The sequence below is a fragment of the Falco punctatus genome (assembly GCF_963210335.1).
Source record: "Falco punctatus genome assembly, chromosome: 7".
In the NCBI taxonomy this organism is placed as follows: domain Eukaryota; kingdom Metazoa; phylum Chordata; class Aves; order Falconiformes; family Falconidae; genus Falco; species Falco punctatus.
Window position 1 is genome coordinate 52,303,631 of NC_137587.1, and position 15,969 is coordinate 52,319,599.

Consider the following 15,969-nt stretch of genomic DNA (forward strand, 5'->3'; position numbering starts at 1 on the left):
CGTTGCCCCCGGGGGCCGGGCCGCCCTCCGCCGTGGCTGCGCGCCGGGAGCTGCCGCCGGCCCCGCGCCCAGCCCCGCCTCCAGCGCCGGCGGCCGGGCCGAGGCGGGCGCAGGCACCGCCCTCGCCGTTCCGCTTCCGGGCCAGGGGGCGGCCGCGGGGGCCCTGCCTGGTGCGGCCGCTGGGAGCGGGTGAGGCGCGGGGCCGGGGCCGGGCGCGCTGGGGCTGCCTGCGGCGGCCTCCGGCGCCTGCCCGCGGGTTGGCGGGGGACGATGGGCCCGGGGGGCGGCGGGCCGCTCGGCCCCCTGCTCTTGCCTGTAATCCCCGTAAGGGCTTGGCGGGCGGCCGGGCCGGGCGGGGCCCTGAGCGGGCGGGCGGTGAGTGAAGGCGGGCGGCCCCGTGGCGGCGCGGCGCGGCCGTCGGGTGCGGGGGCATCTCGGTGCGGGCCGGCCGGGCCTGCAGCCTCCCCGGGCCGGGCCGCCGCTGCTCAGCGCTCCCAGCGGGGGTTCCTCTTGCCCCCGCTGTGCGTTGTACATTCGGGGCTGTGTTGCGGTGGGTTGATGTTTTTAAATGATTTTTTTTTTTTTTTTTAACCCGAGAGCGAGCCGTGGCTGCCCGGGTGTGCGGCCCGCCCCGCTGAGCCATGGCCTACCAGCTGTACCGGAACACCACGCTGGGGAACAGCCTGCAGGAGAGCCTGGATGAGCTCATCCAGGTGCGTGGGGTGCGGTGCTGGGTGTTAACGGGGCAGGGCGGTCGCTGTATGGGGCGCTTGTGGCTGGCGGTTGGACAGCACGCTGGCTGGCATCAAAAGCTGTCGGTACTCGTTCATGTGGGAAGCCTTTTTCTTCATATTCAAAACACAAAAAAGTTTTACGTAAGTGGCGTAATGCCCTGTTGCGTGGCCCAGCAAATGAACACCCAGATTGACCTGGAACACTGTAATCCATTTCCTGCTCTTCTGGTTGTTTCCAATGAATATTTCGCAGAAGAAATCCACGTAGCGCCAAAAAGTCTTAGCACTTAGCACACTGTTTCTTCACTCAGAGTTAAAACAAGAAAAAGAAAATAAGCACAGGAACACACTAGTTCTGTAAGTTGTTCTAGAGATCTGCCTCCCATGAACTTTGTTTTGATATTTTCAATTTTTACTGCATTTGTGAGTTTTCTTTGAAACAACTCAAATTTATTTTTTTTTAACTACTTTAGTCACAGCAGATCACTCCTCAGCTGGCCCTTCAGGTGCTACTTCAGTTTGATAAAGCTATAAATTCGGCATTGGCACAACGAGTCAGGAACAGAGTCAATTTCAGGGTAAGATAACAGCACATAAAAGTTCTTCATGAGGTACAGTAACTAAGCGTCAATGCAGAACGTCTTTAAAAGCTGTGTGCTCTAAGCAAAAACTTAGGAACTTCCATTTTGACTCTGAAATAGTGACTGTTTACATGTATATTCTGTATGCAGTTGTAAGGCTTGTTACCTTCTTATTCTGCCAGGGATCTTTTGAAGGAATGCAAAAATCAGAAAGAGATTGGGTGGGTGAGTGAAAGCAGGGGAAGGGGAAGAGGGGAATGCTTTGAGGGTAGCACTGCCATCCTCAGCGTCTTGCAGATGGGGAGGGAGACGTTTGCTTCTCGTAGTTGTACCTAGCAGAAGTAAGATAAGGCCACATCTATAATGCGAAGAGAGACTAGAGAGTTGTAGAGCTAGCTTTATGCAAGTCACTGGGTCATTTTGTTGCTATTTTCTGTAGATATCATAGAAAAATAAGTTTGTCTTTTGTTTTTGTGGGTTTTTTTCACAGCCAGCCACCTCAATTAGTATCAGATAGCTATCAGATTGCTAAATGTGAACCTGATTGTTGTTTTCAGAAAAAAACCCAAGTTGTTCTGTCAACTTGCGTCCTAACACTTCTTCTACAGTCTGTGCAGAATGCATTAATGAAGTGAGAACTTAAGATTTTAGATTTTTAAACCATATAAATATGTTAAAAAGGGCATAACTTCTTTTGTCTAACACATGTAACTTGTTGTTTGTCTGTAACATAGTATAGAAAACTGTTCAGAATGTGTTTAGTGGATAAATTAAAAAAGTGTTACTTGGAGCTCAAGTTCAAGGGTATCAGTGTAAAATACGTGAAGGTGAAGGCTAAAAGCTTTACATATCAATGCCCTCCGTAATACATCAAACATGAGCGATACTGCTTTATGTCACATAGGTCAGTTTTGTCTTGATTTTTAATGAAAAGTATTACTTTATTTGAACAGTGGCAGAATTCATAGCTTATGATCACTGCTGTAACTGATTTTTCTTATGGCCTATGCTTTAAGAAATATTTTCTGATACTGGTCCTTTATACACATCAGAAAAGTTACAAAACTTCTTGGCGTACCCGTGAAGCTTCCCCTTGGGCAGGCTTGAAAATTTCAGCCACTGGAGGGCATTTAAACTACAGTTTTCCTCAGAATTGCTTGCTTGCCAAGTTTGTATGCACTCAGGTTCACAGTTGGCTTTATGGCAAACCTAGTTCTAGAAGGTATGTAGGTAGTAAACATAATATTTTCTGTTACTTTTGGGATGTATGCTATAGAAAATGTCTCTTGTCTTTTTAAAGGGGTCTCTGAATACATACAGGTTCTGTGACAACGTATGGACATTTGTACTGAACGATGTTGAATTTAGGGAGGTCACTGAACTTGTGAAAGTGGATAAAGTGAAAATTGTAGCATGTGATGGAAAAAGTAAGTATGGAACATGATATAAATGAGCTGAGACACAAGACTTGATCATTTGTAGAAAGCTTTGACCGAATGTATGATTAAAGCTAGATTGATTGTATTCAGATAAAAGTAGGGCTCAGCGCTCCCTCTTGCATATGAGACATGAAACAAAAGCCAGCTAGATGCTTCCCTAACGCTTAAGCACTGAAATAGGAACGTGGTAGAGACTATTGTAGATCTGTTCTTGAGAACTACTTGGGTACTACTGAAGCAGTTAGAAAGTTGGAAGTAATCTTAATTGAATTTCTGTATGGTGATTTTTCTAGTGTTAACCTGTTAGAACAGCGCCATGTTTTACTGAATTCAAGGAGTGCTTCATCAGTCTGAGCAAGCAATTGTCTGAGAAAACTGTCTAAGCAATTGTTTGCTGGATTTGATAGTAGGGGACCTAAGCACATGAAAATCTAGTGCTAGCATTGACAATTTGTGTTACAAGATTTATATGTTGCTCAGCGGGCCCACTGTATGTACACTGCTTATGGGAGTTTATGTTCCATATGTGTTTGACTGGATTACTTTTGTCAGTGTTCCTTGAAATTCTTTGCTGGAAAAAGTAATTCGGTGACTTCTGTGGCAAGCTGGTTTATAATTTTCAAAACCATCGATGTGGCAGAATATCGATAAAGACATGTAAAATGCTGCCACTTGTTTCATCCTGGGGGCGTTACGCTAAAAGGAATAACTGAGAATGAAAAGGCTTTATTTGAATACACCCTAGACCTCTAGAACAGGTTCTTCATGGCTGCTTGATCCTGGATGATTACAATAGTCACTTCAAATTGTAGTTCTAAAGATTTGACAGAGTTTATTGTTTACTCAACTTCTGGTATTACCCAAGCCTATAATCTTGCTCTGTTTATTTTTTGTGTGTTTATTATAGCTAGTAGAGGAAACCTTACTTTCCAAGTATTAGTCATTTTCACTCTAGATAAAAGTATACAGGGAAGACTTAAAGAAGTGGGAGACTTGAAGTTGCTATTAGTGTTACAGCTTTTTTTTTCCCCACAAAAAGGTGACTTGCTGAAGGAATGCAGTAAACACTGACTTGTTTTTTTCCGTATCCAAGTTACGTATTTTTTCCGTAGTGCTAAGAACAAGAAAGCAATAGTGGTTGTAATACTGGAAGTTGCCCTGGTGTTTATTGGTGCTTCTGCCAAAAGTTCAGAACAGAGACTTGCTTTTGGTTTATGAAGATCATGCTCATTCTTGCATCTGTTTCATAACACATAATAAACTATATCCCACGCTCTGTAGGAGGTGATGCTACTGGATGTACAAAACTCTTTCTCTTTAGTAGATTTTGTGGTTTAGCTCGATGTCCTTGTGGCTGGCTGCAGTGAGGTGTTGGTGTATCACGGCAAGTTAGAACAAAGCTTCCTGTATGTTTAATGCCTTAATAGCAGATGATGTGTGCGTGCACGACCTGGATGTTTTGTGCTGGCTCTTTTCAATGTTGCTAACAAGTGAAACGGCACAAGCAGTTCATGCATCACATTGGTAGTGATGCCAAAACGGCACAGAGTAACTGCTCAGAGACTAATTTTGTCTTTAAGCAGCAAAGGTATTTATTTTGTGCAGCGTTGGGGAGCTAGCCGGTTCACACCAGGCAAACTAGCTCCAAAGTTTTCAGTGAAAAGTTGGGTAATTTATACAGTTTTTGTGAGAGGTTGCAACATCTTTACATACATATTCATTTAATTTAGACATCTAATCATCATGTTCATAATAGGTGGGATTTAGGCAGAGCTTGAGGTGGAGTCTTCTAGAATTATCTTTTGGGGGGATTTTTGGGTGGTTGTTCCTTTCTTCAGCCTCACTCCTGGGGGTCGCTCAGTCTTCTTCCTGGCTTGAACTCATCAACTTTCTTGTGTTCAACGGTCTCCTGAGTCATGGTCTTCTCATCTCCTTCAGATGCCCACCTTATCTTTGTTTATGACTACCTAATTGTTCAGAGTACATTCCTTTAACTTTTCAGCAGAAAAAAAAAAAAAAGTATTTGTCTTACCTCAACACAAACAGAGCATCACCCATAGCACTGTACCAAACTCATCCTGACTAATCTTCTTAAGACCTTGCTCTGTTTCATTCCCCCTTTTTCTTAAGACTTATGAACTCTTTTGTCAAGCTCCAAAGACAAAGGGTTTTGGTACACATGCATCATTGCCCATATTATTTGTGTTCTTTTAATTATGGCATTTAGTTTATACCACAGACAGACATTCAAGAGGGAGAACAGGATCATTACTCCCAACATGATTAGTATGGGATGTATTAAATAGTGGAATACTTGAGTTGCCTTAGGGGAATGTCCTGCGAAGATGCCCCACCAGTAATGTTCTCCTACTTGTTCTGCATCGACTAAGATAGATTTTATATCTTCAGAGTCATGCTTTACCTGCTAAAGCATGCGTTGGGACGTTCTGTTTACTTCTTGGACCAGTTTTTCTATGTCAGGGTGTCTGAGCATTGCTTTAAAGAGACTAATGTTCATGCCTATTTGTAATGTAGGTACATCATGATACAGGGTATAATCAGCTTCAGTTAACTGTCTAGTAGTTACAGGAACAACGTAATCAAAATTGCAGCCTACAATTGTAGTAGAATTATATATGGAAAAATTAGTACCATTTGCCATTTTGTGACAATTATCAATAGTAACATTAACACAAGAAGTTCCAACACATGCACATCCATTTCCTACATAAAATACTTGTGGCTGGGCTTTAGTATGTGGAAACGTTTCAAAAGTACACATAGGCTTTTTGATATCTAAACACAGATCTTCAATCTCTACTATTGCATTTTCACAGATGTATCCCAGTGGTTCCCTGGGGGTGCATGCTCGATGCTAATCGACTGCCGCTTGCCTTTGGTCCGATCATAACTTGCCCAGACATTATGGCCTCGGGGTCTGACAATGACTTTCTGGTGTATGGCTGCCAGTGTCAAAACAGGAAAGATTTTTTGTTCTTTTGCTGCACTAATTGTGAGCACCTATGCTTCAATTTGTTGTGGGTTGTAGGTGAAGTTTACTAGTTCCCACCAAGCCTGGTGATCTTTTTCAAATTGAGTGGTGAAGCTGGTTTTGGCTATTATTTCCCTTATTTCTTGAGATAGTATTCCTGATGTTCCTTCCCTTAGTATTCCTGCGGCTACAGATTGTACCCACTGCTGAGTTTGGATATGTTGTATAGCAAGTGCAACCTTTTTGCTAATGCCCCCAGTATAGTCGGTAATTTTGGTGAAATCCTCGGCTGTGTGTTTAGCTACTAATGTTAACTATTAACTGCCAATGACTGGGTTTCTGCTAATGTGAGCACAGATGATCTCAAGGGAACTTAGCTTTCCCAGGTCAGAAGGGACAGCACTGAGCCTGTTGACTAGTACTTCTTGGTCTATGGTATCTAATACACCCAATCCTGGCCAGTCCATCCTGCTGTATCTCTTTGAGTTCTAGCGTGGTGAGACCTAGTTGCTAGCCAGGCCTTCCATCCTTTAAGACTTGTTGTATGTAAGGCTGGCAACCTTTTTGTATGCGAGATATATTTGCCTGGAAATTTATCTGAACTCTCTTTAGCGAATATGTGGGATCTAATAGTAGCTTTTGCTCATTTGAGTGCCTAATTACATAAGGTCCAATGAAGGTAAAGTTATGGACACTTTCACAGCTCATAAAAGGAGTTGTAGGTGTGTCAGTTGTCGCAATAAATGGTTTGACAGTTGTTTTAATAGGTGGCTTAGTAGTAGGACTTTCTTCAAGGTTAATGATAAACGTTTCAGAAGCACCTCTGTCTTTGCTAGCCCATAAACACATAACTGAAACTGATTGATCTAACAATAGCTTAAGCTCGCACTGGTCTTGGTTTCTTTGATCCTCTTTAATGCTATCCCACAGGCAGGAAACTAGTCCTTCCTTTTTTTAGCCAAACATTATTGTCAATGTTTCCCATATGACCAAATGTAAGTGACCAGTTCTTCATAGGTGTTACTGTTAGCTTGACTTGATTTGTCTCTTGCCGTAACACATTAACACCTTTACACCCTGTCTGGATCTCATCTTCCATTTTTCCTATTATGGTATTTACTGAACCCTGGATCTTATTCCAGTCTCGTTGCGTATATGACTTGTTGTGTAAAACATAAATGGCTAAACCTGGGTTAGGCCCTGGGCTAGTTGAGAGCAGTGCACCAACCCATGGAAGTGATTCGACAATTTGCGCATCAGACCATGGCCATTCTACAGTGGGGGCTTGAGATAAGGTTATACTTGTCAAAAGTCCAAAAATTAGCATTGGGAGGGCTTGAGAGCAGGTACTTTTTTTTCGGAGGTCCATGGTTTCTCGGGAGCTTTCTTGACTCGGGAGTAGTAAATCCAAGTCACTCTCTCTTTTATCCATACTGCTCTGAATGTAGTCAGCAACACCTGGAAGGGTCCATCCCACTTTTCTTGCAGAGGGTTTCCTGAAAAATTCTTAACATATACCAAATCACCAGGACTAAACGGATGTTGTTTATAGACAGCTTCCTTAGGTTGGTATTCTAACACCACTGTAGTATTTTTATTTAATTGTTTTCCTACAGTTATAACATAATCATACACATACTGGTTGCCTATTTGATCTAAAGCTTTGCTATTTACAACCTGCATCACATAGCGCCTGCCATACAAAATTTCAAATGGACTCAGCTTTTCTTTTGATCTTGGTTTGACCCTCAGTCTGATTAAAGCAATAGGTAAAGCTTGGTACCAATATAAGTTTGTCGCTTGGCATATTTTGGCAATTTGTTGTTTAGTGAGATGGTTCATCTTTTGTACTTGCCCACTTGCTTAGGGTCTGTAGGGTATATGCAATTGTCAGTTGATTTTTAATGCTTTACTTACTGCTTGCATGACTTGTGCACAAAAGTGTGAGCCCATATCTGAAGAGATGCTCTTAGGCACCCCAAATCGTGGTATGATTTCGTTCAACAGAACTTTAACCACTTCTCTCGACTTATTTGTTCTGCATGGAAAAGCTTCAGACCATCCAGAAAATGTATCAGTTAAAACCAAGAGATAGTGGTACCCCCCTTTTCTTGGGAGTTCAGAGAAATCAATTTGCCAAATTTCACCTGGGAATTGCCCTTTGTTTATTGCCCCTTGTTGTATTTTGGTTCCAGTATTTGGGTTATTTTTCAGACAAACCTCACATTGAGATGTGACCTGTTTATTGTGGTAAATAGGTTCGGTCCTGCTACTCTGACTCTTAAATGCTGATAAAGTGGGTCTAAGCCCCAGTAAGCCTTGTCGTGTTCTGCTTTTGCACATTGCCATACTAGTTCTTCTGACAATACTAACTGTCCCATTTCAGTTGACCCCACCTATTGTCCAATTGCTTATCTTCATTTTCATGTATCCGCTTATAGTCGGTCTCTTGATATTCTGGCTGAAAATCTGTGTCTAGTTTTTCTGGCACTAGAGCTGCTACTGATAATTCTTTGCTTCTTGCAGCAGCTAATTTAGCTTCTACATCAGCTTTTCTGTTACCTATTTCTAGAACACTGTTACCCTTCAGGGGTCCCCTACAATGCATTATAGCCACCCGTGCTGGGAGTTGGACGGCTTGAACAATTGTAGGATCTCCTCTGCATGCTTTATGGCTTTTCCTTGGGCAGTCAGTAGCCCTTGTTCTTCCCAGATTGCTCCATGGGCATGGATGATAGCAAAGGCATGTTTAGAATCAGTCTGTAGATTTATTCGCGTTCCGCTTGCCAGTTCAAGAGCTCGGGTGAGAGCTATCAGTTTTGCTTTCTGGGCTGAAGTCCCAGCAGGCAAAGGATTTGATTTGATTACCTGTTCCATGGTGGTTACTGCAGAGCCATCCGTCCTTACACCTTGCTTTACAAAGCTGCTGCCATCTGAGAACCAGTTGTCTGCATCCTGGAACAGCTCTTCTTTGAGGTCTGGGCGGCTGGAGTACACTGCCTCGATGGTCTCCAAGCAGTCATGGACGACAGGTTTAACTGAAATTCTTCCTTCTAGGAATGAAGCTGGATTGGCAGTGTTAGTTACCTGAATGGTTACATCATCTGATTCAGCTAGGATCGCCTGGTATTTCAGGAACCAGAAAGGTGACAACTAACAGTTACCATTTTGTTCCAGTACTGCTGATACAGTGTGGGACACCAACACAGTCATTTTCTGTCCCATTGTAAGTTTCCTGGCTTCTTCTGTATCCACTACCACTGCAGCCACTGCTCTCAGGCGGCAGGCCATCCTTCTCTTACTTCATCCAACTGCTTGGAGAAGTATGCCACAGCTCTTCTGTATGGCCCTAATTGCTGAGCCAGGACCCCTAAAGCCACTCCTTGACATTCATGCAAGAATAACCAAAAGGGCTTCATCACGTCAGGTAAACCCAGCGCTGGAGCTCTCATGAGTTCTCGTTTCAGTCGTTTGAAGGCTTAGTCTGTCTCGGGGGGTCCAAATTATGTGATTTTTGGTTATTTTCAGTAGATCATATAAAGGCTTTGCAAGTAGTCCATACTGATACATCCGTAAACAACACCAACCTGTCATTCCTAGGAAGGCTCGTAGATCTCTCACCATTTCAGGTCTGGGTGTCTGGCAGATAGCTTCCTTCCTTGCCGTTCCCAGGGAACGTTGTCCGCTGGAGACTTCATATCCCAGGTATACCGCTTTTTCTTGCACCAACTGTGCTTTCTGTTGGGAGACCCTATAACCGTTTAAACCCAAGAAGTTTAAAAGAGCGATTGTCCACTGCACACTCAGTCGCTGTTAATAAGTCATCTACATATTGGAGAAGAATGCCATCTCCCGGTGGCTGCTGCTGTTGTTCCAGCTCCTTGACTAGTTGGTTACCAAACAAGGTGGGACTATTTTTGAATCCCCGTGGTAAAACCGTCCAGAAAGTTGCATCTTTCTCCCTCTATTGACAGTTTCCCATTCAACAAAAATCTTCTGACTTTCCTAAGCTAGGGGTAGACAGAAGAAGGCATCTTTTAAATCTAACACTGTGAACCAAATCAAATTATCTCTTAATTTTGTTGAAAGTGTATAGGGGTTTGCTACCACGGGGTGTAAGGTTTTAATTATCTCGTTTATTGCCCTTAAATCTTGAACTAGTTTATAAGTTCCATTTGGTTTCTTGACTGGGAGAATTGGGGTGTTAAAAGCCCCAATTTCAAAAAGTTTTCAATTATTGTTCTAACCTCAATGGATATTGTTTCCTGACTACTGGCTTTGCTCTGATAATTATTCTATCTGAGTAGGGGTTGCCTGTTTTGACTTACTGTGTACGTCGGTAGCCCATACCAAGGGATACACTTGTTTTAAAATTTGACTGATATTTTGATTGTCTTGCTCTGGCTTTACGGAGCTCATGACTAAACTCAGGGCTACTATTAATTTTTCTTCATTTACCTGAAATTCAAGTTTACCTTTTTCAAATTTTATCACAGCTCCCAGGTTTTCCAACAAATCTCTACCCAACAGAGGTGTTGGGGAATTCGGCAGGTATAAAAATTGATGAATTCCCATTTGTTTCCCAACTTTGTATTTGAGGGATTTGAGAAAGAAAGCCTTTTCTGCTTGGCCTGTTGCTCCCATGACTTGAACAAATTCATCACTTTTAGGCAGTAGTTCTTGATATAAAACCAAAAATGTGGCTCCAGTGTCGATCAGAAAGTCTAATTCTTTTTCACCTTCTCCTAGCTCAATTTTAACTAGTGGGTCTGCTAGGGAATGACTCACTGGTCCCCCTCATTCACTATTCTGATGAGCGATGATAGTTCGATGATAGCGATGATTTGCCAGTTTAGGACAGTCTTGCTTCCAGTGACCTGTTTGTAGGCAATAGGAACACTGGTTTTGTCCTATTCTTGCGTGCTGGGAGGGAAAGCTTCCTTTCCCTCGTGTGATCTGGCCTCGTGTTGCCTGACCTTGACTTCTTGGTCGTGGAAAGTTCAAATTTTGAGTTATAGCAGCTACCACAACCCTCGCCAATTTCCTATCTTCCTTTTTGTCTCTGTTGTTGTACACTCTCCAAGCTTCTGCCATTAATGTCTTTAAATCCCTATTATCGAGTTCTTTGATTTTCTGCAATCTTTTTCTAATATCAGGGTTGCTCTGTCCTATTAACAAACCCACTGACTGCTGCTTACCTGCATCTGAGGGTGGATCCAGGGTGGCGTATTTTCTCATGGCTGCTCTAAGCCTGTCTAAGAATGCAGTTGGGGTCTCATCTCACCCTTGCTTCCCATTGTACAGGGCAGCCCAGTTTACTGCCTTGGGTATGGCACTTTCCAATCCCAATTGCACTAACAATCTGTACCTAACCAGTAATCTATACTGGTCTGGATTATTTGGATCCCAGTTGGGATTCACTAATGGGAAATGTTCATCAATGGTACCTTGTAAGGTACCAGTTGCAATTTGTCCCTGCACATGACTCCTTGCAGTTTTTATTACAAGTTCTTTTTCTGTCTCTGTTAGCTCTGATAACATTAGGTCCACATCTTGCCAGTCGATATCCTGGTTTTTCACAATTAGTTTAAATCTCTTAGCTACTTTACTTGGATCTTCCTTAAAGTTTTTAGCTTCTTCCCTCCAGTTGTCCAGATCACTTATGAAAAAGGTGGTTTTACCTTTGCTGGGTTATCTGTGGGTGCTACCACTTCTCATGAGGGAGCAACCACATGTCTGGCATTGGTTTTAGCTTTAGCTTTAACCCCAGTTTTGCTTTTAGCTTTCTGTCCCACAGTTCGACTACGAGTCTAGTGGGTACTACTTACCCCTTCATCTGGATTCTCTAAGCACTCTGCTATACTCTCAGAATCTTTTTCTCTGGGCTTCTGGCATCTAGTTGAGATCCCTGCGGGCTATCCTGCCTAGCTGGATCAGGTCTCCTCCCATAATAAGCTGACTGAAGCTCTTGAGAATCAGTGATGCTTTCCTCATCACTTTCTCTTTTTCCTAGCTTAAGACACTGCTGTCCGATACTAAAGCATCACAGCAGCACTTTTTTGGTTCATGATTTTTCTGACTTTTTTCTAGTGCCAAAACAAAGGGTCTTGTGGTGGGATATTTATTCCACAATTCTACTGCCATTCGAGTTTATTTCTTAAGGTGAAAAACATATCTGCGTACATTACCTCATCCCCCTTCTGTTCTTTATGGAGAAACAGTGTAAGCTGTAAAATTATGTTGTAATTAAGACTTCCTTTGGGCAGCCATTTTTCACCATCACCTAATGTATACAGAGGCCACCAATTCTGACAGTATTTTATAAATGTCTTTTTGTTCAGATTTCCTCTGGGAGTTCCACCTAATTCTCTCCAATGCTTCAAAATACATCCCAGGGGTGTTCTGGTATTTATTTCTTTGCTGGGTCTGCTCCACATCACCCTAATGAGTCTGGTATATCTATCTACAATGTGTGTTACTACTGGCGGCACCGTACTTACCTCAGAGCATACACCACAACTCAACACCTCTATTTAGCCTTATTTCTTGGTCTTTTGGGGAGGAGATAATGTATCTGAGACACTTGCCACCCTTTGCTCGAGTATACAGACAGCAGCTACGACACCAAGTGCAGAGGCTAGTTCGTGCTTTTTCCCAAACGATGTTAATTCTAATATTTTGTCTACAGTCTCCCCCCTCTTGTTCCTCAGATTAAATCAAATTATCAAATACTCCGAGCATTGGTAACATACCATCCCTATATAAGGATCATGAGCCCACATAGGTTCCCAGTTACTAAAGTTCTCAATTACTAGTGGTTCATATCCCTTCCATCTTAAATGTTTTAAAATTTATGCAATATACCCTCTTAATTCTACAAGCAATTCTCGCTATTGTATCTCGTGCTCTAATTCTAATTGTGCTAGGCTCCAGGCAGTATCCTCCAGCTGAGTGGGTTTCTTATAAAACTCTGGTTCTTGTCTCAAAATATTTCTCAATCTATTCCACCACTTCATATATTGAATTATCAATCGCTTCGTCCGTCTCTGGCTGGCCCCCTCGTGGGGAACACGGACACACAGATTGGGCCTCCTCACTCGCTTTGCAGTTGAGCTGCGTCTCTCACACCCATCGCACTCTGGGCTCGCTCTCAAGTCACACAGGGTGTTAGCGTGTACGAGGGACCGTGCACTTACAACATACAGCTCCAGGGATTATAAAATTTACAAGACCAGTTTGCGTTACCACACAGTCACAAGATGTCGCTGTGGACCGCAAAGTACACATTCCATAGCCATCTGAGTGAATTCTTAGAACACATACCTATGGGTGGAGCGACAATAAAATCTTGCCCACTGGGTCTCTTCCGAGCTTTGACTGGCCCCAGATCTGATACAATACAAATTCACTGTTCAGTTCAGTCCTGTCTCCTGTGTTCCTCTTGGTCCTAATACATATTTATTACAATTGTTGCACAGAGCTCATATATAATGAACAGTTGCAAAAAGGTCAAATTCTAATTTTGGGTCCTAAATGGCGTGGTAAGTTCTCAGCCACTCGCTCAGAATTACTTCCCATAAAAGAACCTTAACTCCAATCTTGAACATAAAACAAGACAGCACATAGAACAAACAAAACACAGAGCGCTACTTCAGTTTTTACATTCCAGGAATTCCTAACAAGACAAGAAGAAAACTGAAAGGAAACTTAATGTTTTACCTTCCCAAATCTTATGGCAACCAAAAGGAAGTTTTACTTTCCCAAAAATATATAACACACCAGATAGGGGCTGCTACCCCTTTCAGAAGGCGTCCCTTTTCATAACCCTGCGAGGACAGCATCCTGTCTTCATCTTAAGGGCTATATTCAACCAAGGTTAAACCAAAGAACAAATATAAATACCTTTTATGTTGAGCAGAAGTCCTTGTCTCCACGTGTGTGAGAAGCCGAGGGGTAGGGGAGTCTTGCTGACTGAAGATCCAGTCGGGGGCCGCTGAGGGTCCCCAGGACCCTGGATTCCAGCACTGGCGGAGAATCTCCTGCCTGGCTCACAAAAATGATGCCAAAACGGCACAGAGTAACTGCTCAGAGACTAATTTTGTCTTTAAGCAGCAAAGGTATTTATTTTGTGCAGTGTTGGGGAGCTAGCCGGTTCACACCAGGCAAACTAGCTCCAAAGTTTTCAGTGAAAAGTCAGGTAATTTATACAGTTTTTGTGAGAGGTTGCAACATCTTTACATACATATTCATTTAATTTGACATCTAATCATCATGTTCATAATAGGTGGGATTTAGGCAGAGCTTGAGGTGGAGTCTTCTAGAATCATCTTTTGGGGGGATTTTTGGGTGGTTGTTCCTTTCTTCGGCCTCACTCCTGGGGGTCGCTCAGTCTTCTTCCTGGCTTGAACTCATCAACTTTCTTGTGTTCAACGGTCTCCTGAGTCATGGTCTTCTCATCTCCTTCAGATGCCCACCTTATCTTTGTTTATGACTACCTAATTGTTCAGAGTACATTCCTTTAACATCATCAGCAGAACAGAGCATCACCCAGGGCATTGTACCAAACTCATCCTGACTAATCTTTTTAAGACTTTGCTCTGTTTCAGTAGCAGTAGAGGGAACTGGGTAGATAGAGAACATGTTTTAAAATGCGTGAGGAGTGCTTTTGAGCTTGGGGGAGGTATTGGAGAATGGTATTGGTTCTCTTTAATTTATACTCAGCTATAGTGGGAGTATGTATTCCTCACACTTTTTTTTTTTTTCTTTTTTTTCCCTAGACACTGGTTCCAATACTGCAGAATGAATAGAACTGTGGTTTGTCTGCAATATTTTCTGTTAATATGCGGCACTTTCTGGACGGAAGCATGGGAAAGGACTGTGTTCATACTTAATTCTTGTGATGCAAGTGTGAGTTAGTCCATACTAGAAAGCATCACAGAATGACAGCGGAAGAAATACCTGTAGCATTTCTTCAGTTCACCTTATAGGGCATGAATACAATGTTATTTTTTTTTTTATTATTTTTTTTAATTACAACAGATGCTGTTGCCTTTTTTGTTCAAAATAATTTCTGTAATAAACTTTTATTTAAAAACTTGTGAATGAGTGATCATTGGAAAACTTTGTTTAAAAACAATAATATATATTCTCCCAGTGTTGTCTAAGCATGTTTAATGTTGCAAATGCAACGGGTTTTCAGTCACAGGGTTCTGAGTATGGTTGCACTGATTAGTATTGCAAGCAATGGCTGTTTCAGAATGATGGGGAAGGACATCAACAGAAGCTTAGCAGCTCATGCTAGCCACTGTACTTCTCTTGTTTGTTACTACATCTTTCTATCTATGTATAATTTGTCCACTTGGTACCCTTTGTTACTGCATCACTCTCTGTGTTTGTCCATTTGGTACACTCTGCTCTTAATAGATTAACTCAAGTATTAAAGTTACTGCACAGCGAATCAAATAGAAATTGGATGCAGGAGGGAACATTGCCACAAAGGATGAGGAGAAGGCTGAGATACTTAATGCCTTCTTTTCCTCAGTCTTTAATAGTAAGACCAGTTATTCTCAGGGTACTCAGCCTCCTGAGCTCGGGAAGACTGGGACGAGGAGGTGCAGAATGAAGTCTCCACATTCCAGGAGGAAACAGTTACTGACCTGCTGCTCCACTTAGATGGATCCCATCCAGCTCGATAGACTTGTGTGCATCTGAGGCTACCGAGGGAGCTGGCAGAGGAGCTTGCCAAGCCACTTTTCCTCAGCATCCCTGGCCAGCTGGGGAGGTCCCAGAAGACTGGCAGTTAGCCAGTGTGATGCCCACCTACAAGAAAGGCTGGAAGGAGGATCCAGGGAGCTACAGGCCTGTCAGCCTGGCCTCAGTGCTGGGGAAGGCCATGGAGCAGCTCATCCCGAGTGCCATCACGCAGCATGTGCAGGACGGGGGATCAGGCCCAGCCAGGCAGCGTTATGAAAGGCAGGTCCTGCTTGAAAAATGGATCTACGACAAGATGACCTTGCCTAGTGAATGAGGGAAAGGCTGTGGATGGTGTCTGCCAGGACCCTTAGTAAAGCCTTTGATACCATCTCCCACAGCATTCTGGAGAAACTGGCTGCTCATGGTTTGGATGGGTGTACTTTACCCTGGGTAAAAAGCTGGCTGGATGTCCGAGCCCAGAGAGTGATAGTCAACGGAGTTACATCCTGCTGGCAACTGGGCCCAACATG

The 15,969-nt window shown here is 43.1% G+C and overlaps 1 protein-coding gene across 2 annotated transcripts; it reads left to right on the top strand.

The window, feature by feature from the left end:
* The first annotated feature begins 39 nt into the window (after positions 1–39).
* On the top strand, positions 40–14,844 carry GTF2A2 (general transcription factor IIA subunit 2). 2 transcript variants are annotated; one of them, XM_080395658.1, is made up of 5 exons: positions 40–189; positions 598–713; positions 1,208–1,312; positions 2,616–2,742; positions 14,524–14,844. In XM_080395658.1, the coding sequence occupies exons 2-5, from the start codon at positions 642–644 to the stop codon at positions 14,547–14,549; spliced, it is 330 nt and encodes a 109-aa protein (XP_080251784.1). In that variant the 5' UTR covers positions 40–189; positions 598–641; the 3' UTR covers positions 14,550–14,844. The 2 variants fall into 2 exon arrangements, with proteins under 2 accessions (XP_080251784.1, XP_080251785.1); XM_080395659.1 differs by lacking the exon at positions 40–189 and adding an exon at positions 213–324.
* The last annotated feature ends 1,125 nt before the right edge of the window (positions 14,845–15,969 follow it).

Bases quoted from the DNA above. Each gene is read 5' to 3' on its own strand.
- GTF2A2 (XM_080395658.1), top strand. From the start codon at position 642: ATGGCCTACCAGCTGTACCGGAACACCACGCTGGGGAACAGCCTGCAG. The intron at 714-1,207 runs GTGCGTGGGGTG...TAACTACTTTAG, and splicing joins GCCTGGATGAGCTCATCCAG to TCACAGCAGATCACTCCTCA. The intron at 2,743-14,523 runs GTAAGTATGGAA...TTTTTTCCCTAG, and splicing joins TGTAGCATGTGATGGAAAAA to ACACTGGTTCCAATACTGCA.